Source organism: Prionailurus viverrinus, chromosome C1, assembly GCF_022837055.1.
Source record: "Prionailurus viverrinus isolate Anna chromosome C1, UM_Priviv_1.0, whole genome shotgun sequence".
Taxonomy (NCBI): domain Eukaryota; kingdom Metazoa; phylum Chordata; class Mammalia; order Carnivora; family Felidae; genus Prionailurus; species Prionailurus viverrinus.
In genome coordinates, this window is record NC_062568.1 from 85,111,610 (window position 1) to 85,138,522 (window position 26,913).

The 26,913-nt window shown below is 35.6% G+C and overlaps 1 protein-coding gene across 1 annotated transcript in view; it reads left to right on the forward strand.

Annotated features, from left to right (window-relative positions):
- LRP1B (LDL receptor related protein 1B) overlaps positions 1–26,913 on the forward strand; it is a 1,903,200-nt gene that overhangs the window by 1,391,886 nt on the left and 484,401 nt on the right. The window contains exons 36-37 of the mRNA XM_047873645.1: positions 20,548–20,682; positions 21,257–21,386. Of these exons, the coding sequence (XP_047729601.1) occupies positions 20,548–20,682; positions 21,257–21,386 (265 nt within the window). The remainder of the gene's footprint in view (positions 1–20,547; positions 20,683–21,256; positions 21,387–26,913) is intronic.

Below are 26,913 nucleotides of genomic sequence, written 5' to 3' on the forward strand. Positions count from 1 at the left end.
TTACGCTATATATTAACTGGAATTTAAATAAAACCTAAGAAAAACGATGCTTTAGCACAAGTAAAAAATTTAATATATTTAACAAATAATAGTAATTAATTATAATATATAATTGATAAATAATAAATCAACTAATTAATAATTAAATTTTGTTATAATAAGAAAAGCTTCCAGGTTTGCCTGAATGGTTCTGTTGGTTAAGCCTCAGAGCCATGATTGCAGCTCAGGTCTTGATCTCAGCTCAGGTCTTGATCTCAGGGTGTGGGTTCCTCCTGGTGGTGGCTGCTGTGCTGGGTGTGAAGCCTATTTAAATATATACATACAGCATTGAAAAAGAGAAAAGCTTCCTTCCGGAAGAGAACAGCCCCAAAATGGCAACCGCCAGCCTGGCCCTGGAGAGAGTTCCAGCAGGATCCTAGAGGTGTGTGCAAAATCAGATACCTACTGCTCAGGTCAGCACTTTAGTATAAGTAGGTGAACCTCCTTCACTTTATGTTTGGGCACAATAGCTGCCTCTGAGCTGGGCCCCGGGGCAGGCGAGCCTGAGCACATGCCCATTTCTCGTTTCTCATATCGCTAGGGTCTTACGGGTCTAGGAACACAAGCCCATTCGTTTTTCAAAATTAGATATTTTGGGGGCTCACCTCTAGAGTGCACGTCTTAAAAGTTGGGGTGCCCCATGTGGGATTAGATCTCTCCACTCCTTACAGAGAAGCTCTGGGTTGAGTTACTTCTCAATTGCGGGTTGTGAACCAAAGGTGGGGTTTATGGCTAGTTGTGTCCCACACTCTCCTGCCTGCTTTGATGAGGTTTTCTTTTCATTTGTCAGATGTGTAGGTGTCACTCAGCCAGGATTTAGTATTTTTTAGAAGGAAATTGTTTCATATGTAACTGTAGACACCAACGAATTCATGATCCTCCTATGTCATCATCTCGAGCTGTTCAATTTCTGCATGTTTCTTTAGTATACTTTCAAATTTTAGTTGTGTAGGTACATTTCTTTACTGCCTTTCAGAATTTCATTTTCATAGAGAGCAGGATTCAAGTTTATACCTCCAGGATAATTGAAAAGGTCCCATCAAAGTGGCCTGTACTCAGAGCTTGTTTTCAATTTGTCTGCCCCATTGAATTGGCACGGAACTTTTCTACTGATGTGTTATTGTCTATTGGCCTGTGAGTTTGCTTTTCCATTGTGATTTCCTTAAGATTAGGCAAATGTACAGTTGCCTGCGTGGCTCAGTTGGTTAAGTGTCTGGACTTTGGCTCAAGTCAGGATCTCACGGTTTGTGAGTTTGAGCCCCATGTTGGGCTCTATGCTGACAGCTCAGAGCAGGGAGCTTGCTTCAGATTTTGTCTCCCTCCCTCCTCCCCCTTTCAAAAATAAATAAACGTTAAAAAAACAATTAAAAAATGATTAGGCAAATATATTCCTAGGGTCCTTCATGCCAAAGGCATATCTGTGTTTTAGGATGAAATGTATTAGATCCAGCCAGATTTATGGACTTAAAAATCATCATAGGGGATTTTTAAACAAATATTTCTATACTTTGATTTTTTTTTCTGTATTTAAGTGTCATTTACCTATAGTAAAATGCTCAGACATTAAGTGTGCCTTTCATCCAGTTTTGATGAATAAATAGCAAGACAAAAAACATTTGTGTTACTTCAGAAAGTTCTCTCTTGCTCCTCTTCAGAGAAGCAATCACTGATCTGATCTTTATCTCTGTAGGTTAGTTTTGCCTATTCTAGAATTTTATATAAATGGAATTACACAAAATGTATGCATTAGCATCTGATTTCTTTCTCTTGACACCATATTTTTCAGATCATCATATTGTTGTATGTGTTAGTAGTGTCTCTTTTTATCATTGAGTAATACTCGATTGTGTAAATACACCATAGGTTGTTTATCCGTTCTTTTATTGATGAACGTTTATGCACATTTCTAGTTTGTGGCTTTTATGAATAATGTTTAGGACTTTCTTGTACATAGCTTTTGTGGAGCATAGTTTTCATTACTTAGCTTTCTGATTTAATCATTAATTTTCATATAAGTTAGGGTAAAACAACAACAAAATAAGATTTACACTGTAAAATTTGTAGGATAATGTTTTGCTTCAAATGTATCATAAATAAAGTCTTATTTATGGCATGCACTGACTCAACTTGAAGTCCATTGGAAGAGGGCAGGTCCATTCACTAGTTTTCCTTAAGCATTAGATTCTGTAGACATATTTATTTACTAGCCTATAACTGTATTTTTTTCCTTTTTACAAAAAACTTTTTAAATGTATTTTGAGAGATAGAGAGTTAGAAGGGGAGGGAGAGAGAGAATCCTAAGTTCTGTCAGCTCACAGCCCAATGCGGGGCTCTGATGCTATGAACCATGAGATAATGACCTGAGCCGATATCAAAAGCTACCCAGGTGCTCCTGTTTTTCTTTTTAAATCTAAGAGGCTTGGAGCTCAAGGTAATATAGCAAGAGCAAAGAATATACACACACCTACGAACACACAAATACATAGCATATGTTTATAGAAAGAATTGTTATATATCTGCTTTGGTAATTGAAAACATTTCAAGTTAGTTACTTCAGAACAAGTCTTTGTCTTTGATCTACCCTTCTTAAGATGTTCTATCACAAACTTTCTGAAAGGATTTCATTTGTATTCTCACTGAGTGAAAATATCTCAAGGAGTTCTGTTTTTCTTTATCTCTCTGGGATGTTTTACATTTTTTTTTAAATGTCTGACTCTACCTAATTGTTATTTTTTTAATATTAAATTCTATCTCTCTTCATTTACCTGATAATGCAAGCTGATATAGGGATTTTGTTTTCATTTTATCCTTGCTAGTTTTCAAATCAAATTTCTAACCTTCTATCATAGTCAATTAATTAGCATAGTCTATCAATTAGCATAGTCTAATTCAATAGAAAAATCACCCTCTTACATGTGCTGTTTCAAGACTATAATTCTAGTAAACCTGTTGCTGATTCTGCTAAGACCAAGAATATGATTATTTCTAGTATGTACCCTCCAAAGCCTAGCTTGTATAAATACTTTCTTTGCTTCAGGGATTTTTTGTTTTTGTTTTTGTTTTGCTTTTTTGGTTGGGGGAGGGGTAATTTTGTGGTTAGTATAGTATATAGTTCAGGTAAAATCTTTCTGAAACTTTGTTAATTTCCAGCATGGGTAAGATACTGAGAGTTCCATCCAAGTCATGTTAAAGAGTAGAGATTATTTATATATTTTATTACCATAAAAGCTTCCTAATTTGATTAGGAATAATAAATGAAAACTTCTTTCAGTCTATTGGAGTTCTTTTTAAACTTTCACCATGGAAACTTTGAAACATATATAAAAAGGTAGAGAGTTGAGTATGCTAAACCCTCCATGTGCCCCATCACCTGTTTCAATTCATGATTGGTTTGTTTTATCTAATTCAAGCAAATCCAAGACATCATAGGATTGCAGTATGGTGCTGCACAGGAGACAGCTAAACAACAGGAGACAAATACTATATCTTTTTGTGTATAGCTTGTCAAACATTGTTTTAATTTTAAATATTCAGAACTTCAAAAAGTACTCTGATTCCCGAACTTCACCTTTTGTTCATTTAACTTATAGTTGTTGATATATAATGAAACTTATTATAGTGGTGCTTACTATAATTATATCCTACCACCTGATTTTAATGTTTTGCTGGAGGGAATATCTAGTTTCACAAATTGGCCATTCAATGCATATTCTCTAACTGATTTGATAATTGGCTAAAGTGTTAGTACCTTATGAAATTACTTCTCAGGAATTATATTCCATCTTACCATATTTTGCTGTAGATAATCCTCTGCTTTAACTTTTTTTTTTTTTTTTACCATTTACTTGATTCTATTTATACTATTGTTAATTGGATGTCAACATTTATTCAATTATTCTTTATGGAAAGCTGTAGAAAGACACTGGATTCAAGATGAACAAAAACCAGTTTCAGTCTACTGGAAACGATGATGCATAAAAAGTGAGCTGTGCAGTATTCTGTTTTAAGTACAGGTATTGGAGATAAGCACAGGTTACTATGAGAGCAGCGAGCAGGGTAGTGACCTAGACTGGGATAGTCAAGAAGGCTTCCTGGAAGAGGAAGACATGAGTCTTAATGTCTGAATAATGGATTCTTGGGTAAAGAGGTGTAGAAAAAATGACATGGGAAAAGGCATAGAGTGAGAAATAATATGATGGGTGTGTGTACAGTGAGCAAGGGCTGATTCAGATAGAGTTAAGCCTGAGGCAGGAAGGTGTACTGGACAAAACCAAAGAAGTATTATGGGCTCAATCTTTCTAAGAGGGAAGCAAGGTGCACACCCTGTAACTAAATAAGTTAGCTAGGAGGAAATATTAGAAGTGTTTATGTTTTCTTGTTTCTCTATCAAATTTACATTGTGCATGATTCATGTGTGTGTACATGTATAATGGAAGAAAAAATATATAAAGGGTGGATACTCAAATTGTTATACTCTAAAAAAATGTTTGGAGGCCACTGTTTTTGATCATAGGTGGCCTTATATGACTTATTAAGAAATATGATGTTTATCCTGGGGTCATGAGAAACCTAGCAGTAGGAACAGTGATAAGATCTGGTTTGCATTTTAGCTAAGTTACCCTGTTAGTTGTGAGAATGGGTTTAAGGAGAATACAATTATAGGACTGGAGACCATTTAGGAGGCTATCGAAATAATTCAGAAGAAATATGGTGAGGACCTAAATAAAACTGTAGTGCGATATGCAGATTACAAAAAAAAAAAGGCCCCTAAGTGTCTCAGTTCGTTAAGCATCCAACTCTTGGTTTTGATTCAGGTCATGATCTCCCAGTTTTGTGAGTTCAAGCCCCCTGTTCTCCCCCCACCCTCCACCCCATGGGGCTCTGCACCTGCAGCAGGGAGCCTTCTTGGAATTCTCTCTTTCTCTCTCTCTCTGCCCCTCCCCCACTCACACTGTTGCTTATAAATAAATAAGTGAACTTTTTTTTTTAAAGAAGCATTAAAACATGCAGAACTTGGTAATTGATTAAATGTGGGGATAAGGTAAATAGATACAGAATGAATCAAGGATACCTCTCAAGTTTTTAGTTTGGGTGAGGAATATTGTTCCTCTCATCAACTGATAGAATAAAAGGTAAAGGAGGAGATTGAGGGTAGCTAGAATGAGTTGATCTGCCATGCTGAATTTGAACATTCAGATGGTAAGAATGAGACAGTCGTACTTGATCATTCATTCATTGAGCTTTTATATCTATACAGCCCAAAGTTTTGCATTGGCTTCTGTGGAGCTAACTAGGAGTATTCTCTAATGTTCTCCCAGTGTAGGTTGAGAAGCAATTTTGATTCACTATGGAATGTTAAGTAATGTATGTGACTACCAAGTACTTACACGAGGGTGATTGAATCTCTGGAACGATTGAAGGAGGCTTCTTGGTCATTTTTGCATCCTCTATAATACATACAATTCTCAACAAAAAGTATTGATTTATATTTTTTTTCTGTTTTTAACAGGAATTTGTTTATAAAAAGAATCATTGTTTCTGAAAGTCCAAGCAGTGCACATTTATAGACTGTTTATTATCATGTTAGGTATGATTCAATAGTGAAGTCAAACTAGAAAATAATTGGTATGATAAGATTCTCATATTTATTTGTCACATATGATTTAAATGATATGCATAGGCATTTAAAATGCCCATTTAGGACAAATTTTATTGATTCCTTAATGGTGTTAATAACGACTTCTTCCTATCCTGAATTTTTGGCCTACCCTTAAGTACAATAAATGCTGACAATTTCAATTCTTACACCAAATTTTCTGTGTAACTTTTCATAGTAAAGTTAACTTTGCCTTTCTGAAAATATGAAATGCTACTTTGCATCCAAATCAATGTTAAATTTTAATATATTTAAAATTTTTTTTCAACATTTATTTATTTTTGGGACAGAGAGAGACAGAACATGAACGGGGGAGGGGCAGAGAGAGAGGGAGACACAGAATCGGAAACAGGCTCCAGGCTCTGAGCCATCAGCCCAGAGCCTGACGCGGGGCTCGAACTCACGGACCGCGAGATTGTGACCTGGCTGAAGTCGGACGCTTAACCGACTGCGCCACCCAGGCACCCCTTAAATTTTAATATAAAAAGTCATAGATGGTGACTGGAAATATATAGCAATGTCTGATTATTTTCAAGGCATTTTCTGTTTCATTTAATATTGGTAAGATTAAAATTTTAAATTTATAAAAGATGATAGGATGTTAAACTAAAACCTTATTAAAATTTCAAAAGCATTGGGTGCCTGGGTAGCATTGTTATACAAATCAGGCATAACATAAAATTTCAAAATTATTTAACCATGTTCTCTTATCTGAAAATTTAGGGGTACCTGAGTGGCTCAGTGGCCTAGGGGTCTAACTTCCGCACAGGTCATGATCTCATTGTTCGTGAGTTTGAGCCCCACTTCGGTCTCTGTGCTTACAGCTCAGACCCTGAAGCCTGCTTCGGATTCTGGGTCTCTCTCTCTCTCTCTCTGCCCCTATCCCACTAGTGCTCTGTCTCTGTCTCACAAAAATAAATAAATGTTAAAAAAAATTAAAAGCATATAAAATTACCAAATTGATACCAAATTTGTATAGTTTTTTTTTATTTTACTACATACTTTGTGTTTTTAAATTTTGATAGTTGATAATTTATTATATTATGTACTAGATGTTAAGTGCTTTAACCAAGATTGGATTTATTTAATCCTCACAACATCTCTATTACCTATTTATATACTGGGAAACTGACCAGAAAGATGAAGTAATTTACCCATGTCATAGATCCACTGAGCTTTTCAGTTTAGGAAGTCAGAACACAGTATCCAAGCCTTTAGTTATTATGTTACATTTCTCTCTTCAGTAAACTTCTTTTTTTTTAATTTTTAAAAAAATATTTATTCATTTTTGAGAGATAGAGATGGAGCATGAGTGGGGGAGGGGCAGAGAGAGAGGGAGACATAGAATTCAAGGCAGGCTTCAGGGTCCGAGCTGTCAGCACAAGAGTCTGATGTAGGGCTCGAACCCACCAACCTTGAGATCATGACCTGAGCCGAAGTCGGGCGCTTAACCAACCAAGCCACCCAAGCACCCAGGTTCAGTAAACTTCTTAAGTAAGATATTTTTTTCACCAGGAGTGATGATGAAAAAAATGTATATATTTGCTTAGAAAAGCTCTGGTTTTCACATATACACTCCATCTTTGTCTGGTTGACTAATTTGAGGCATAATATAAAAACCAAGCATTTAAGGAACATGATTTTTGTCTTTCCCTATTTAAAAAATAAAAGTGAAATTACATAGCATTGTTTTCTGAAATGGGTTGATGGTTTCCTGAAGAAATGTCTGAGTGGGTGTCCCCTGAAGACATATCTATTCAACATGCTGTCTCAATTTTATAGCTTAGCTTTGAAAATCTGAAAAAGAATAAATTAAAACAATTTCTCCTTGGAGCTGCTATTGGTCCTCTTCTAATCTGAAGAGGAAGAGACTGTGACAGCACATTTTAGTTCTTATATGCTACCTGAAAGACAAAATTAGGAACACAAGGGCTGTGAAAACTAACTTAATGCATGTGAAAAACAGCACGGTGCAATTGCTTTGAAGAGAAAAAACAGTGAATGCTTAAGAAAATGTGAAAGATTCTTTTTGTTACCCTGAGAGGAAACAGTTCAAAACCTGAAAATGGAATTGCTTTTATAATAAGTATGTTTAATGCAAATTCTATTCAGGACACAAAAGCTAGACGGGCATGTATTTCTTATTTGATAAAAGAGCAATTTAAAAGAGAATGTACATTATCTAAGGTTTCATAACATTGTACCTTAAGGGGATTAAGATATCTAAAACCTTTGAAGTCTGCAGATTTTATTTTATTTACTCACAAGGATGGAGTTCTTTAGTGATTTGTTGCTGTAAGAAAATTGCCCATTAGCGTTTGTATCGATTTGCCTTTCTCAAAATGAAAGAAACAAATGTAATTCATTAGCACTTTATTATTGAATCCTTTTAATATGAAATATTGAGAACTTGGGTCCTTATTAACCTGCAAAATGTTTAAAGAAATGCTTTCAAAGTTGGAAAAGAATACAAAGTAAAACTTCATATTTGTACATAGGTATCTGATGGCTTCACAAAGGGCTGTCATCACAGTTTTTGTTCTCCAATCTTCTTGAAATGCTTGTCATCCTTCCTATGATTATGAAGATGACCACAATAATTAAATTGGTTCTTTATCTCAACTAGGTTTGTGTAAACTATATTGTACATTTCTCCAAATGCTAATCCAAATGCTACCCTCTCTTCAAAGGTCAGTGAAAGCCTCACTTCTTGCCTGAAGTTTTCCTGATGCCCTTGACTGACCTTGCCTTCCTCTCAATTTCCATAACACTCATAGTCTGCTCCAGTGGTTTCAACTGCTGCTCCATGATGGCACAGAGCATGGTACAGGGCGCTAATGGAAAGTAGCAGCCACAGTGGTGGTAGCAAACCTTTCTTATTTATCATATAAACTACTGGTTAGACAAGAAGAGATTTCACTTAAAATCCATGGTTTTTATTTATTATTTTATTAAAAAATTATTAACTTGTAAGGAGTGTGTTATTACTACACTAAATATTATGATCTAATACGTTATAAAATATACACTAAAATAGAAATTATAAAAAAAATAAACAAAAATGTAAAAACTACCATTTTAACGTTTTTCTTACATTGTCTTGGATTTTTCTTGGTCTTCTTAGCCATTCTGTACAGTGTGTATACCCAACTCTGATGTCACATATGTATAATGTATGATCTGATAAGTTAAAATATATATAGCTCCTCTTATTCTAAAAATTATTATATGTACTTTCAAAAATATAGGAATGACATTAAGATAAACAATTAAGATGTGAGGGAATGAGTGCTAAGAGAAAAATTAGGGAAAAATAACATGGAACTAGAGGTAAACTGCATGCTGTAAAATTCTCTATTTTTGCTGGAAGTTCATATTTATAGTAACTAGTGCAAACATAGGAATGTGATCAACTTCAGGGCTCACAATATCGGTATAATCTAAAAGAAAAAAAGATAAAGGGAAGAATAGATACATACCTTTGGTAGAGGATATAGTTCAATAAAAGCCAGCTTACTGAGAATGGAGAAGGATCTACACTCAAAGTTGATAGCTTTGGGGTGATGGTGAGGATTCATGGGGTCTGGAGCTGACAGCCATGAAAGAATTCTTGAAGGTGTCTTTGGTGCAAAAAGGTGATTTTATTAAAGCATAGGGACAGGATCCCTTGGCTGAAAGAGCTGCACTGAAAATGTAGGGGGTAACCGTTTTATGCAATTGGGGGAGAGGGTGTTTCTAAAGGGATTTTCATATGCTAAACACTCAAGGTTACTGGAGATCTAGCTGTCAACAATCTAAGGTTGTTTTTCCCTCTAGCAAAGCATTACCATTAAGACAGTAGGGAGTTCCTCGACTATAGGCTCTTCATGGGATTGCCTTTTTGGTGAAGGCTCTTACTCAGTTTCAGTTTAACCTTTTTTTTTTTTTCCATTGGTCCTTTCCTGTTTTGGGGTAGCCTGCAGTATCCAAGAAATATTATACCTGTCCCACCTTGGGGGCAGGGAGGTGTGTGCTAGATTGGGCTTTGCCCCTTAGCCTGCCTCATGCTCCTTCATCAAAGTAATCTTTTTTTTTAATTTTTTTAACGTTTATTTATTTTTGAGACAGAGACAGACCATGAATGGGGAGGGTCAGAGAGAAGGAGACACAGAATGTGAAACAGGCTCCAGGCTCTGAGCTGTCAGCACAGAGCCCGACGCGGGGCTTGAACTCACAGACCACGAGATCATGACCTGAGCTGAAGTCGGCCGCTTAACCAACTGAGCCACCCAGGCGCCCCACCCCAACAAAGTAATCTTGACCTGCCTTGTGATTTAGCTTGACTCAGGCAAAGATTGAAAAATAGTGATTTCTAACAAATCTGGGGCCAGTGACATATCAATGATGCAGGTGGTCAGGATCCAAGGACCCAAAGGGGGCTCAAGCAGGACCAGCCAAAATGGAAATCAAACATTAGCCAGTAGGAGGTGAAAGCACAGTTTATTGAAGACATAGAGCAAACTGTCCAGGAGACTCAGAAAGGAAAGGAGGGAGTCTCCTCTTTGTTTGGGATCTGGAGTTTTTATTGGCAATCAGGCATCCAGGAACTGGTCAGAATAAAGACCAGGTCCTGGTGTCCTTCATAAGTCATTCATTCCCAAGGGTCTGAAGCCCAAGGGTCTTGGTATCAAGGTGTTTGGAGTCAAAGTTCTTGGAGAACATGACAACCCACCCATTCAGTCCTTAGATGTTATCTATTGTGCTGAAAGACTCCAAAGATATCATTATCTCTTTGTCCCAAACACATAGGACTTATGTTCTTTGCATTACAAGGCACATGTGGAGTGGGATGCAGTTGTAAGCCACACACAGCTACACAGCTAGAGTCGAAGCCAGAGTAAAGGAAAAAAAAAATGGCTTATTTTATGGGGTCCTTTCAGTTTTCTTGTCTCATTAGAACTAACTGAACAGATTTAAAAATACATATATGTATACATTATATATACAATATGTGTATATATATATATACACATGCATTATATATACATATATATTATATATATGTGTGTGTGTGTGTGTGTGTATATATATATATATATATATATATATATATATATATATATATATATCTCCCCCCCAAGTTAAAGACCTCCTACAACTGGAGAAAAAAAAAGTCCCCAATGTGATATTCTGGAGAAGGTGCCAAGCTCTTCTCTCCCTCTTTTCTCTTTTCAGTTCCCTTTAGGAATGAGCCATTAACAGCAGTGAGATTGTAATGGGGATTAGGTAGCACTTTACAATAGCAGTGTCTGTCCCTCACAAGATCTTGAGCACTGTTAAATAATAAGTGTTTGTTCTTCTTATCCTTACTTTTGATGAGTTAACTAGTAATTCTCAACCAGCACACTACCCCAGACTAAACAATCTGAAATCTCTGAGGTGTGCATGTATATTTAGTGGGTTTTTTTTGTTGTTGTTGTTTGTCTGTTTTCTTTGTTTTGTTTTGAGCTTCTTGAGGCAATACTAATGGGCAGTCATTTGACACAGGTTTACCTGTGTAAAGGCAAACCTGTTGCTGAGGTTGGGGACAGTAGTTATAGAGGGTTTCTTTTTGGAGACAGGGTAATCTGAAAGGGGAGGAAATTAGACACTGAGATGAGATGGAGGAGAGGAGCTGAGGCTAGCATGCGATGTGAAGCTGCCACTGGAAAATCACCTCTGGTGGGTATGGCCAGAGCACTTTTTAGAATAAAGTATCTAATTTTCAGTTTGAAGTTTTTATGTTGTTATCATATATTTCCCTATCACATGCTTCGATTAATTCTGTTGTATTTGTATTTCATGTGTGGGTGGGATTTTAAAAAGTGGATTCGGCAAAGTTCTGAATCCAGTATCTGGATTGAAATTACATAGAAAAGGAACAAAATAATTGCATTGAGATGTATGATGACTGGAAAAGGTAGGGGTGATATGAGAAAGTCTCTTCTTTCCAAAAATTACAAGGTGATTTTTGAAAGAACAAAAGAAAGGGTTTAGATTAGAGGTAACAGTCATAAGTGTCAAAGCTTTAGAATGAAAATAAGTTTGGAAATCATTATCTTAACTAAGTTAGAATTTAATGAATTGCATGGAAGCCTTTGTAAATGGAATAACAGTCAAATTTCTCAGCCTGCCTGTTAAGGCCACTGCTGATAAATGACAATAAAAACCATGGAGGAGGCATATATTTCTGACCTCAAAAGGGGAAAGGTGTGTGCAACCAGCTCATCTGGAAGTGATAGTAAACAATTAAAGTCCAAGTAAAAGCTGGTGGTTGGAGGGTTAGCAAGGTGAGGGATATTGTTCTTTCTGATCCCAACAATCAAAGTTAAAGTGCAGGTTCTGGATAAACATCAGCACCATGAATTTAATAGTGACTCCTTACAGCTAATATTGTATTGTATATAACAACACAAGCTAAAAATACATACATAAAATCCTAACAGCTTTCCCTATAAAGTAATAAAGAGTACTCTAATTGACAATAGTTGAATAACCATAGATATAACACTCTAGAACCTAAGCCTGAAGTTTATCAAGAAACCAGGGCACAGTGGGGTGCCTGGGTGGCTCAGTTGGTTAAGGGTCCAACTCTTGATTTTGGCTTAGGTCAGGATCTCATGGTTTGTGAGATTATCCTTCTTGCTCTGCCCCTTCCTTCCCTTCTCTCTCTTTCACCCCTTCCCTTCTCTGCCTCTCTTTCTCAAAGTAAATTGAAAAAAAAAAAAAAGAACCTAGGACATACTTTATATAGAACTTCCGGTAAGTTATCATATGTTTTTGGAACTGAGCATTAATGTCTTTGTTTTAAATTTTTTTTAATGTTTATTTATTTTTGAGAGACAGTGAGAGGCAGAGCACGGGCAGGGGAGAGAGAAAGGGAGACAGAGATTCCGAAACAAACTCCAGCCTCTGTAGGGCTCAAACCATGAACTGTGAGATAATGACCTGAGCCAAAGTCAACCACTTAACCAACTGAGCCACCCAGGTGCCCCTAATGTCTTTGCTTTTAAAGTGTGGGATAGAGTATAATGGGTCCAACAAGATGAAAACAAAGAAATTCAACAAAGCAGCTAAACACATTTGTGAATTTTAGTACTCACAAGTTGGAGCTGTCCTTAAGTAATTCTTTGTGTTGTGTAGCTAACTTGACCTTCTTAACATGTTCTGTGTAAGCTCTACAAAGGTACTAGCAGAACCTGTTACTAAAGATTGTTCCCTGTAAAATTTATCTAGTTTTATAAATATATATAAATTCTATAATTTATATAATTTTCTTAGTTTACAAACCTGGGAAAAGTAAGTCTCCTAGAGGTCAACCAGATTCTGGGCTTCCATGCCCTCATTCACTAAATTATTACCTTAGAAACTAGGTACTAGAATCTATCCTTATCACCAGATCTAATGACCAAACTCAGATCATTTGAGAAGGATTTGTTTATGCTAGAGTTTTTTTTTTAAGGCAAAAGGAAATTTATAGTAATATTTTTAAAAATAAATTGTGGGGTAACTTCTAATTTTTACATCGTCACTATGACAATTTTTTTTTTGCCATCCAGTAGTCTTTCTCATACTAGGTTCTAGATCCAAAATATAGTCACATTTTTTACATAGTGTGATAGTTAATCATTTTAATATATCAGCAATATATTGATAAAAGATAATAGAAGAATGTCTCCTTCAAGCACCAATTACAATATTTTTAAAAGTTTATTTTTAGAATGCCTCAGTTTATCTTACTGTTCTCCTATGCCTAATATTCTCTTTTAAATCACATGGCTCTGCCAGTGATAAAATAGATGTGTGATTCCTTCCATCCTCGCTTCCTCCCTTCCTTTCTTCCTTCCTTCACCTATTTCTCTTTCATTTTCTTTATAGCTCCTTTTAATCCAGTATTAACAATCTCAAACTCTTTCCATCTTCACATTTTTTGCCTAATCCCCATAGCACTTGCTCTTATTTGCAAAATAATAACAACAATTATAATAGGAGCCAGTAATGTTCACAGTCTTTTGGTGTTCTCAGAATTAAGTTTGGATGTAATTACTTCTAGCGAAGTTGTGATTGTATTTGTTATATTTACTTTACCTTTCAGAATTCCCTACAAAACAAAGGACTAAAGTCTGGTGATGTGTGATAAACACCCTAAATATAAATCTTTTACAAATATATTACAATATTTATAAAGATCAATCCAAAAGTCAGTCTCTTGACTGGCTTCACTGGAATTTTTACCTATCAGACCTACTCAACACTAGTGCAAGGGGGGAAAAATAGCCACTGAGGAAGAAGCTAAAATAATAAGCTTGCCTTTACTTTTTAATAACACATTCTAAAGTCATTCCTTACTTGAAGCCATTTGCCCCATATCTTCCAAAGTAAGCACTGTCAACCAAAGTAGATCAGCATGTTGGACCAGTTCCTGGAAAGCAGAGAAACTTGAGGATTTCTTGCCTCTTCTTCTGAACTAGGTGTTCTTCCTGGTTGAATCAGCCAGATGTGAAGGGATGGTGGAGCTCCACAATTACTGTAGAAAGTGGTATGCCAAAAGTATATTTTTGGTCCAGTTCAATGTATTTATTATTGCCTTGAATAAAGATGTAGAAAACCTACTGATCAAATTTGTGGGTATCACAAAAAGGAGTCATTGGATAACATGAGTTTTTAAAAATATCAACTGGCAGGATCCCTGATCAAATGGAACAAGGTAACATTTAATAGCATAAATGTAAAGGTCTGTGGTTGAAAAATTAAATGTGGCTTAATACCCTTTAGTAGCACATTCTTGGAAAAATCATATGCTTTATTCTTTTTAGCTCCAGACAATGGAGCCAGTTAAATTGAGAAACAAAAAAATTACAGAGTAAAAAGGAAGATCTATATAGCAGTTCAGATTGGACAGAACTTTGAGATACTGTATTCCCTTAAGTGCAACTGAAAAATTAAATCTTAACAGTAAAACATCACAGTTGAAAGAAACCCTAAAGTTTATCTAAATTTTACCTTCTTTTACTTATATCTGTATATCTCTCTCTTTCTATTTCTATATTATATTCATATATGAGGAAACAGGCCAGGAGAGACAAAGTAACATCGTGAAAGTCTTACAGTTAATAGGAGAACAATGATAAATGCTAAGAACCCAACCCTAAACTCCTTACACTGTAGTCTGCTATCTTCCTACTGTGCTGGTAATTATTTCGTTAGGAGAGAGAAGCAGGGTAACCTTATATGTTATATTTTATCTGTTTGTGTGTGTGTGTGTGTGTGTGTGTGTGTGTGTGTGTGTGTATCGTGTTTTCTGAAATAGTATGTAAATTTACACGGGGAAACAGGACTTTGAATTTTCTAGGAAGGACTCAGCAGCCTGAGATAACATGGAGGCTGGTGTATTTACAATAGATTATCAATAAGTGTTTGTTAATTAATCCTAAAATACAGACAGCTAAGGGCGAAAGGATTTTAAGAGACGTGTGTTTCTTGTTTCCTATTTTCAGACAGGACCATGCACAATCTATTTCTGTAGATGGTTAGCTCTTCAGCTTAACTCAAAAAGTTTAACTTTTCTCCTTGTCAGTAGGCCTCTTCCTTGTTTTATAGACAAATATCATTTGTGGCTTTTTTAAATTTATTTTTTAATTTATATCCAAGTTAGTTAGCATATAGTAGGATAATTATTTCAGGAGTAGATTCCAGTGATTCATGGAATGATATGTATAACACCCAGGGCTCATCCCAACAAGTGTCTTCCTTAATGCCCCTTACCTACAGCCTCTCCAGCAACCCTCAGTTTGTTCTCTGTATTTAAGAGTCTCCTATGTTTTCTCCCCGTCTTTGTTTTCATATTATTTTTGTTTCCCTTCCCTTATATTCATCTGGTTTGTATCTTAAATTCCTCATATGAGTGAAGTCATATGATATTTGTATTTTTCTAATTTCGCTTAGCCTAATCCCCTCTAGTTCCATCCACGTAGTTGCAAATGGCAAGATTTCATTCTTTTTGATTGCAGAATAATACTCCATTGTGTATGTATATCACATCTTCTTTATCCATTCATCTGTCAATGGACATTTGGGCTCTTTCCATACTTTGGCTCTTGTAGATAGCGCTGCTATAAACATTGCGGTGCGTGTGCCCCTGCGAAACCGCACACCTGTGTCCCTTGGATAAATACCTAGTAGTGCAGTTGCTGGGTGGTAGGGTAGTCCTATTTTTAATTTTTTGAGGAACCTCCATACCATTTTCCAGAGTGGCTGTACCAGTTGCATTCCTGACCCCTAAGTGGATTTTCTTTTAATTCTGACCGTATTTACAATGCACAATAGCTGGCTTCTGATCTCTCTCTATGTAATCCTTGAAAATAGTTACTAAGTGTCCTATGTGTCTTATTGTATCTGTGGGGAGCTAATTATAATCATTATTACCTTAAATTACAAGTTCAATTTTCCAATTTTGTAATTATTTTATACATTACCAATTATCATATGTCTTAAGATAATTTATTTTTAATTCAACTCCAGAAGTGCATTCCATGATTACAAAGGCTGTCCATCATATTCCCCACCACACTCCTAAGCCTACAATATTATTTAGGATGTACCAAATATTTTTTAGGTATCTGTTGAATAAGTATAATTAGAGTTTAAAAAAAATCTTATTTTGGAATAAGGGTCAGGGCAGTTATGAGAATCTTTTCTTCCTTTTCTATATTTATATGTATTTCTGTTTTGTGTCTTTATAGTGTTTGGTTAAATTTTATCATCTTTCAGTCTGATTTTATTCCTAATTAAAACATTCTTGACATAATTTATGTTTACTTTGCAGATATTTCCAGATATTTGAAAATATATTTTTTTATTTTTTATTTAATGTTTATTCTTAGAGAGAGAGAGAGAGAATGAGCAGGTGAGGGGCAGAGAGAGAGGGAGACACAGAATCCAAAGCGGGCTCTAGGCTCTGAGCTGTCAGCACACAGCCCCAAGCAGGGCTCAAACCCACAAACCAGGAGATCGTGACCTGAGCCGAAGTTGCACACCTAACCAACTGAGCCACCTAGGTACCCCTTGAAAATATATTCTTATATATTAGTGAACGTATTTAATTTAGGGTGTGTAGGAATGCAGTATGTATGTGGAAGAATTGATAAGAGATTGGATATGATTGATTTAATTCTTCTGTCCTTTTGATCCTCTTTACTGTATCACCACATGATTGATTTGCTCACTGATCTCCCAAATATACCTGCTAGAAATAATACAGGGAAGCTTCTCAGTTTCTCCCTGCTTTGATCGAGTGGACTTGACCATTCAGAGACAGCCTCAGCATTACAAATTAATCTACTGTTCACAAAGTGAATATTTATGAAGTGTCTACTGCACATTGTGACTACATTGGTAAAAGTTGGGTCAGTTGCAACTCCTACCTTTGAATTATCTCACAGTCTGTTTCTAAGAAGAAATGTCAAGCCCCAATTTCAGCTCAATATGACCATAAAAGTATATGCAGGATGTAGTGGTATATGTGAGAAAGAGTGTTTCCTGGTTATATGGAGTAGGATTTTGCAGGCCTGGCAGAGCTATTAGAGAGTAATACAAAAGTAAGGTTCAGGAGCACCTGGGTGGCTCAGTTGGTAAGCATCTGACTTTGGCTCAGGTCATGATCTCACATTTTGTGGGTTTGAGCCTCAAGTTGGGCTCTGTGCTGAAAGCTTAGAGCCTGCTTTGGATTCTGTGTCTCCCTCTCTCTCTGCCCATCCCCTGCTCATGATCTGTCTCTCTCTGTCTCTCAACAATAAATAAACATTTAAAAAAATTAAGAAAAAGGTAAGATTCATATGAAGAATAGGGTATTTTTTCCTAATACTTGTGAAGATTGTTGTGAATGGATCTTGCAAAATTACTTACCTGTTCTATGTATATGCTGCTCATGCTACACTATTGTGAATTGTTAGTCAATTTTTTCATGTGCATACCTTCTCCTTATTGAGCATATAAAGTTTCTTCTGGTAATCGCTATGTCTTCCTTGTATCCCCTTCCAGACAGTCTTTGTATGGCTTATCACATTCATTCATTTGTTTGCCAGGCATTTACTTTGGGCTTACTATATGTGTCAGGTACTACTCTAAGTGCTAGGGATAAAGCAGTAAACAAAATAAAGCCCCAAACCTCACAAAGATTACATTTCTGTGAGATAAGACAGACACTAAAGAAACAAACCAATATATAATGGGTTTGACAGTAATAAATGCTAAGGACAAAAATAGGTTTGGTAAGGGGCGTAGAACATGCCCAGAAAATAATGTTTTATAGAGTAGTCAGGGAAAGTTTCAGTAAGAAGGGCTAAGCTAAGACAGGGCTGTGCAGATATCTGAGGAAAGTGCTTCCAAACAAAAAGAGTAATATAAAGATTCTTAGACTGATAGTATTTGGCTTGTGTTAGGAAGAGGAAGATCTGTGCTACCAGAGATGATGAACAAGGGGGAGAGTGGAAGGATGTCAGGTGAGAGAGGGTTGAAGGGTGTGTGTAGAGGATGAAAGTCATGGGAGGGAAATTTAATTTTACCTTGGATGAGATGGCGAATGATTAGAGAGTTTGAGTGGAAGGGAGAGAAATGATCTTGTTTACCTTTTCAAAGGGTAACAATGGCCCCTAATTAGAGAAAGGACTGGGGAGGAAAGGGGAGTACTGAGGCAAAAGTGAAGCAGGGCAATAAGTTAGGAAGCTATTTGCAATACAGTTGACCTTGGACAATAATGGGGTTGACCCCTGCACAGTTGAAAATCTGCATATAACTTTTGACTCCCTCAGAACTTAACTACTAATAGCCTACTATTGACTAGAAACCTTACCAATAACATAATTAACACATACTTTTAACACATATTTCGTATGTATGTTCAATGTATTATATACTATATTCTTACAATAAAGGAAGCTAGAAAAAGAAAAGGTTATTAAGAAAAATGTAAGAGAAATACATTTACAGTACGGAAAGTACTGAATTTATTGATGCTGTGAGTTTATATCATCTGTTTACAAGATAAATTGTGTGTCAGTGCCTATATCAATATTGTTCAATGTATTTATTGAAAGAAATCCACATGTAAGTAGACCCACACAGTTCAAACTCAGGTTGTTCAAGAGTCAACTGTACTTTAGGCAAGAGTTAATAATAGTTTGGATTACATTATAAGCAGTGGAGTGTATGAGAGGTGGTTGGATGATGGATATGATTTGAAAGAAGAATAAAAAGGGCAAAACTAATTGGTAATAGATTGAATATGAGAATATTGGGGTGATGGATTAGATGTGAAGTTTGAGAAAAAGTAATCAAGGATAATATGAGGTTTTTAGCCCAAGAAACAAAGGATGGAGATGCCATCTATCATACTGTTGTGACATGTGGAGTTGCTTTGTGGAAGGTTATAAGACAAGGCTGTTTCCTGTAGAAATCCAGAATTTGTCCTTCGTATACCAAGATTTCCTTGTCTAGCTACAAGTGGAGATACAAAGTGGGCAGTTAGATATATGGGTCTAACATTTGTGGAGGAGATTTGGATTAGGTATAATGCTTAGTGTTCATGCAAAAATAATGCTTATTGTTGTTGATTGATTCACTCTTTCAAAATGAAATCATGTTAACTAATACTTTTACAAAATTGGGAAAAATCAAACAAATTTTTGCTTTCCAGATATATATTTGAAAATGTTACCTGCTCTGCTTCAAACAATTACATATTTGACTTAACCATTCTTGAGAACAAGGGGGTTTTGGAATCTTTTTTCAATTAGGCGAAGAGTTTAGACTGTATTTTAATAGAAATGGAATCTCAAAACTTACTGATAAATGGCTTTATTATACTAATTGCTTTTTCTTTATTTCCATAGTCTGTCACTGTGCCAGAGGGAAATTATATTGGTCTTAAAGGATTTGTTCTTCAAATGGCCACGTAGATCACAACACGAAAACTTACTTAGTTGGTGGCAAATTTATTATTTAATGATTTGTCCCCAGCGTCTTTCTGGTGGCTATTTTTAAAATCATTGGTCTATAATTGCTACCCTTTATGCATATGCATGCACATATAATATATTTCATTTGTAATCTTTAGACACATTTTTCATTCAAATATTCAAAAAGCACTGTTATTTAAAGACTCTATGATAGGATAGAGCCATTTTTCAAGTATGCTTAAGCCCATTTGTCCAATGAGAGTTTGAAAAATAATGTAAGGGGTTTGCAGTTGACATTTGGGAAACTAGCTCCTCAGAAGGAATAATTGGATGCTAGGGCATTTTTAAGGCTTTATACATTTTGAATGACCTTATGCTTAAAACACTCTTGATGCAGTTGAAATGCCCTTATGTTTCTTTTCCATTTTCTCTCTGCTTTGAGACTTTGTTGATTGTCTCCAATAGTATTCTTTTCTATATTTAGAGGACTCAGACACAGGTATGGGTGTGAAGACAAAAACTGTGGTCCAAAATAGCATGGTTTGATATCAAGATTGCAAAATAATGTGGGATAAGTATTTATTGAGTTAAAATGAGTAGGAAAATGAAGAAAAAATAATAAAGGATGTGATAGGTCATTTCCATATATATTTCAAAAGTACTTTAAAAATTCATTTGACTAGGTCCTTTCATGTTGTTTTAATGTATTTATTACCATTTGTTTTAATAAATTGTCCTGAAAACTATTTATACATGTAGTACACCCAAAATACTAATGCAATGTGATCCTAATACATATATCAATATATCGATACCTTTTATAGTGTATGTGTATGTTTTTTGTTTTTGTTTTTTTTTTTCTTTCTGTCTTATCCATAGAAAATGATACCATCTACTGGACAGACATGGGCTTCAATAAAATTAGCCGAGCTAAAAGAGATCAGACTTGGAAAGAAGATATCATTACCAATGGCTTGGGAAGAGTGGAGGGGATAGCTATTGACTGGATTGCTGGTATAATCCATGGCTTTTTCTGTTTTCATTTCACACCTATTTTGTTAGGGTCTCAATCTCCTTCATAAAAATTCTGTTTCCGACTCATAACATTTTTTTTGTACTTCTAGCCACAGGGATAAATAGTCTCTTTTGCTCTTGGCTTCATTCTTTCTAATGCTTTTGAGCCTTTGGACAAGTGTTTTTATGCAGAAGTAGATTATGTAGTGGTAACTTTGCCCAAATCTCCTGAGAACTGTGAGGCAGGTAAACAAAAGTGTCAGAAGTTCTCTTTTGCCTGCAGTCAGTAGAAAGTTAAAATAGATCCCTTCTTTAGGTGAGAAGTTTCAACTTATTTGTAACACATAAATGTTTCATTATATGGTTTAAACTACAGATGTGTGAGATTAGAAAGTATTTGAATATTAGTTTATTTACAGCTTTCTGCTTAGGAAATGCACACATAAAAATAAATATAGGAAGTAAATGATTTCTTGATAGTTATGTGAATGCTCAGAAAGTTAATTTTAGCCATAACTAATAAATCATTTTCTTTCTCACAACTATATTATAAACCCATCTGTATTTCTCCTAGGTAACATATATTGGACAGACCATGGTTTCAACTTAATTGAAGTTGCAAGACTCAATGGCTCTTTCCGTTATGTAATTATTTCCCAAGGCCTGGATCAACCAAGATCTATAGCTGTGCACCCAGAGAAAGGGTAATTTTAAGCTTTATGTGTACCTTGAGTTTTAAGTGAGTTTTTGTAAGTTTCATTTAAAAAATCCAGATGTCCATATTAATATTTATTTTTAGTTATAATGTTTGAAACAAAACTCAGTATCTTACCTAACTACAAGAAAAAGTTTATTTTCACGCCATGGTGTATATTTTAGTACATATTTGATGGGGTCATATTTATTATGCATTTCTTTAATGTATGTGTAAATCCAAGTAAGTATACCAATATATTTCTAGATTCTCAATTTAAAGTTCTGCCCTATGACTGTTTACAAAACAGGTACTCAATTATTTGCTGAATGAATGATAGCCAACTTCATTCTTCAATATTTCTAAAGCTTCGGTTTCCATTTACAAGTCTGTGATCGCCATGCAACATGTTCATTCCAAACATTGTATTTTTTTTTCCCCTGGAGTTCCAGATAAATATGTCTACCTGCCTTTTTGACATCTCTGTTTTTCCATTTGGTTGTTTCATAGGCACTCAGATTGTGCATATCTAACATGGAAGTGAATTCAATCTGCCATCAAATTCTGTTAATATTTTTTTTCTAAAGATCATCAATCTACCACATTCCATCTTTGCTACTTCCACTCTAATTAAATCTGTTCTTATCTTACACATACACCACTGCAGTGACTTCACAATTGATCTCCTAACATTAAAGGCAGAGTGACTTTTTTTCCTTTTTGCTTTTTTTTTCTTTTAATATAAAGCTTGTATAAATCCCTTTCAAGGGATTCCCATTGACTTTTGTGAAAAGTCCATAATTTCTGTTGTGATCCTTCTTCATCAGGTCTTATGTAAATATTCAGTCGCAAACTCCTGCTACTGCCTCTTTGGTATCACAGTCAATCTCTGGACTTCATAGTTTTAAAAATATGTTCACATATTTCCTATTCTCTTCTACTCCTAGTCTTTGAATAATCTCTTTACTTTATTGGCAATGTTTTCTTTCCTACTTTGCTAAATTTTATTTGTTTTTCCCTGGCTTTGTAAATAGATCAGATAATTCTGTTCTGTGAAACCAAAGTACCTAGTACTTTCATTTTTTATAAATTCTGTGCATTAATAGTTGCTTATTTGCTTATATTTATTTGCTTAGTAGCTCTATTTTTTCACTGGACTGGGTAATGTCTCTATTTTTTACTGTGCTATGAGGAGAATAGTCATGTGTGTTTGCTTTATTTATCTATCCCCAGGGCTTAGTATACTGGCTGGTAAAGAATAAGTTGCTGACTGATAACTGCTTTTCTCTTAAGCAATAATATAGAAGTAGTCCTATTACAAAACTATATAACTTCACACCACAGCGTTTCTTTCACTGCTAGTATGATTTGACTTAAGGGTTTTTTGTTTCTTTGTTTTTAAAGAGTGGATATTTTTAAGTTAATACAACTCCTCTTACTTTTGGAGGGGTGAAAAAGCGGACCATGGTGTATTAGATACACAGCATTATGTAAACACTGATTTAGAATGGAGTCTATATATGTAAAATATCAGTTCAACTCTCATGAAAGTCTAAACGCTTTTATTTGTTATAGGTTGTATGTAGTTTTTCCAATATCATCATTTGCTTTATTTTCTTGACAGATGCTATAAAAATAAGTCATGGCATTAGTATGATAGAAAAAAAAAACAAAGAAGGTTAATATAAGAGAGGGAAATAACACCAACAGTTTGTCACACTTCAAGCAAAGATTACCATATATAAATTGAAAAAGCTACATTGGTTAAGAATTGCTCTTGAATGCAAAACGTTAGAGTGAAAGTCTATAGGGATTTCTCTTTCTACCTTTTTCAGTTGCCATCTTCACTAGGTTATATTTTGTCTTATACTTGATATTATGGTCCCGTGTTATAACATGCTTGATAAATCTTCAGGGAGTATGTTTAGACTTAAGGAGGAGGGAGATAAGATAAAACACCTTTTCCTTGCTAGATCTTCTGGTTTTATTTGGGAAAAGTTTTCATGTCAGTTCCTTTGTTTTCCCTTAACTGGAAATGGGTTACATGCCCATCCTTAGACCAGTCAATACCCAAAGGGAAGAGATTATTTTGACATATTTAGACAAGTTATATTTCATCAACTGAGCTGGCATCAGTTCCCAGACCAAACAGGATATACTGCATATCTAAACAAACTCAGTTTCTAATACTAGGGCAGATCTCAAGGAGAGGTGGATTTCAAGAGACAATATGGGGAAGAAGGAAACCAGTTCTCCTGATTGTTCTATTTCGTAGTCATTCCAACACACTCTCCTTTGTTAGTTCTTTTTTCTCTTTGACACCTTAATGCTGGAGTTCCCCACATCTCAGTCTTTGGTGTTTTTCTCTTCTGTGGTGGTCTCATCCCCCCTAAATGTTAAAGATTTTAAAATGGTTATAGCCATACCTCACTCTAAACTCTAGATTTTTATGTTTTTATATATTGCTTGTTCAACATTTTCAATTAGAGGGCTGTGGCCGATTTTATTTTCCAAGATGATTACAATAATATCTGGCATTCCACATGCTCTTCTTAAAATGTGACATTGACTCTTGCAAACAGAAAAGGGGAACATCTTTTCCATATACTGGAATTTGGGTGGGCCTATGACTATTATGGAAGTGATACGTTGTAAAATCTGAGGCTACATCATAAAAGAAGATAAAACTTCCACATAGTTCTCTTGGGAAGCTCTTAGAGGCCAGCCACTCTGCTGTGAGCAAGCCAAGCAACCCCTCGGAGGGGCCAGTGTAGTTCCCACTAATAACTCTAGCTAAGGTCCAAGCTGACAGCCAGCACCAACTGCTGGACATGTTGAGTGAGTGAACCTAAATGATCCCAGTCCCTAGCTCTTAGGTTACCTCAGCCTTGGTGTCACCACCCGTCAGTGTGAATAAGGGGTGAGTTATTCCTGCTGAGCTCTGATCAAGTTGCAGATGCACAAGTAATTAAATTGTTATTGCTTTCAGCTTTTAAATTTATAAGGGTTTACTAACTAAAAGACGATCTACCAGAAATCTTATCCTTAACAGGCTCAAAACTAAACTGAATCTTTCTCTACATTTGTGAGTTCTACATTAGTTAATGCCAATTCTATTATTTTAGTTGCTTAGGTCAAAACACTCGGTATGATCTTTGGTGTCTCTCTCATATGCCCTGTATCCAATATACTAGGAATTCTATTGCCTTTAGCTTCTAAATGCATTCATATTTTATATACTTCTCATAATTTCCATTGTTACACTATAACCTGAGCCATTGTCACCTTTGCCAACATTTCTTGATCGTGGTTTACCATCTTACTCCCTTGTACTCCTACAGTCTGTTCTTCATGTAGTAGCTGAATTATCCTTCTGGAATGTAAATAGATGTCACATCTATTAAAAGCTGACAACAAACCTACAGTGTTATTATTTCCTCCACTTAACAGATAAGGAAACTGAGTCAGCTATTTTAAATACTATTCTGTTATCAAGCTAATATGTGGGAGTTAGGTTTTTCTAATCTCCAAAAATTATGCTACATTGTATGGATATGCATTTGTGTGTGCTACATGTTACACATATACATTTATAGTGGTAGGCATTACAGAAATTAATAACCAAAAATATCAAACATATAAAAAAGAAGTTCTAACAGTTTCAGGATAAAATTGTATTGAAAATTTAAAGGTTAGAACTGTACGTGAAAGAGTAAACAATAATGAGAAAATGCTGGAAAAAAAATTAGGAAAGGAAGCTTACAAAATAATTTTGAGCTGGATCTGACTTCTTCTGCTGTTGAGTCTGTTGCCTACCACCACGTGCCCATGGACAAAGGCCATTGCATATTAAGACTAGGAAGGGAGGGTGTGATCTTGTTTAACTCCAAGAATAAGACAACGTGACTCAATTGATCATGTCCACAGCACCCTCATAAACTTGAAAATAAAAATGTACTCTATTAAAGTATTTTAAAAATATATTTTTAAGTTCTAATTTATAATCAAACAATGAATCATTATAGCCTCTATAGAGAAAACTTGATCATTTGCTATATTGCAAATAAGTATTCTAATGGCAAGAAAAAATATAATTTGAGTGTTATGAAATCCCGTAGATACATAGGAAATGAGTTGGTTTCTAATAAAGAATTTCTTCCCTTTGTATTTGTAATAAGCCGAACACTTCATTTGTATGATAGCGACTTCCTTGTGCCTGGCCTATTATAGATTCATGCAGTTCAGTTTAGCAGGCCTCTTGCTGCTGCTACTTGCCAATCTGCTACTTGAAACCTAGTATACACCTTCAAGTTGTTATTCTAGGCCTTCTTTTCCTTAAGTATATTTTTATATCTCCATAGCCATCTTAGCATATAAATATACCTACTTCTCTGTAGGGTGATTGAGATCATCATGCAAAGGAACCCACATATACTCTACTTTCTGTCAGTTTATTAAAAAAAAAAACAAAACACACACACATTTACCGAGTGCAGCACACGCTGTGTGCGAGGTCATGTCAGTGCATCTCCATCACATCTTCAGCCTTCAATTCAGTACATTTTGACAAAATAGGGCTGCTTACTATGTGAAAGACGCTGGTGGGCGCCGTGAAGTATGATAGTATAATTAAGAGGCTGCTTCTATTCACAACTGAGTTTTCTGTTTAAACTTACAGTCTAAACAAATACAAAATTTCATTTACAATAATAGTCTCATATTGTAAAGTGAGAGTCATTTTCAGGCATAAAAAGACTAGATCAATGTGACTCAAGCCTAAATATCGTATCTAAATCTCATGTTGACATAACTTCCATGAGACCATTTTAAAGTTACATTGAATTTTAAGAAAAAAGAGATCATGTATAATGAAAGTAAGTAATCCAAGTGAGGGTAGTAGATGACTTGAAGGAGAGAGGTTTCTTTTTTTTTTAATTTTTTTTAATGTTTATTTACTTTTGAGAGAGACAGAGACAGAATGCGAGTGGGTTAGGGGCAGAGAGAGAGGGAGACACAGAATCAGAAGCAGGCTCCAGGCTCTGAGCTGTCAGCACAGAGACCGATGCGGGGCTCGAACCCACGAGCTGTGCGATCGTAACCTGAGCCGAAGTCGGTCACTCTACCGACTGAGCCACCCAGGCACCCCAAGGAGAGAGGTTTCGGAGATGGGCTAAGATTACATTATATGAAGAAATAGAATAAGCAAAGAATTGGTAGTGGCAAAGCAAAGGCAATTGGCAAGTGTATAGCTACATAGGGAAGAGCCATGATGCAGCTGGGATAAATTGGGGCCGTAAAATCGGCAACAGAATTCCCCACATATTAAGGGAATTACCATGAAGACATTTTTTCCAGTTCACCAGGTGGAATCTAAAATAGTCCTAGACCCTCTGTCCTAAGCCTTCTCCCTGATCCCAAACAAGTCACATAAGCAATGATCAGAAGTGGGATGAGTTTATTGAAGTTGTAGCATTCTTTAAACTGGGGAATTCTTAGAAATAGTTACCATCTGAGACAGACTGTTATGGGGGAGGGGT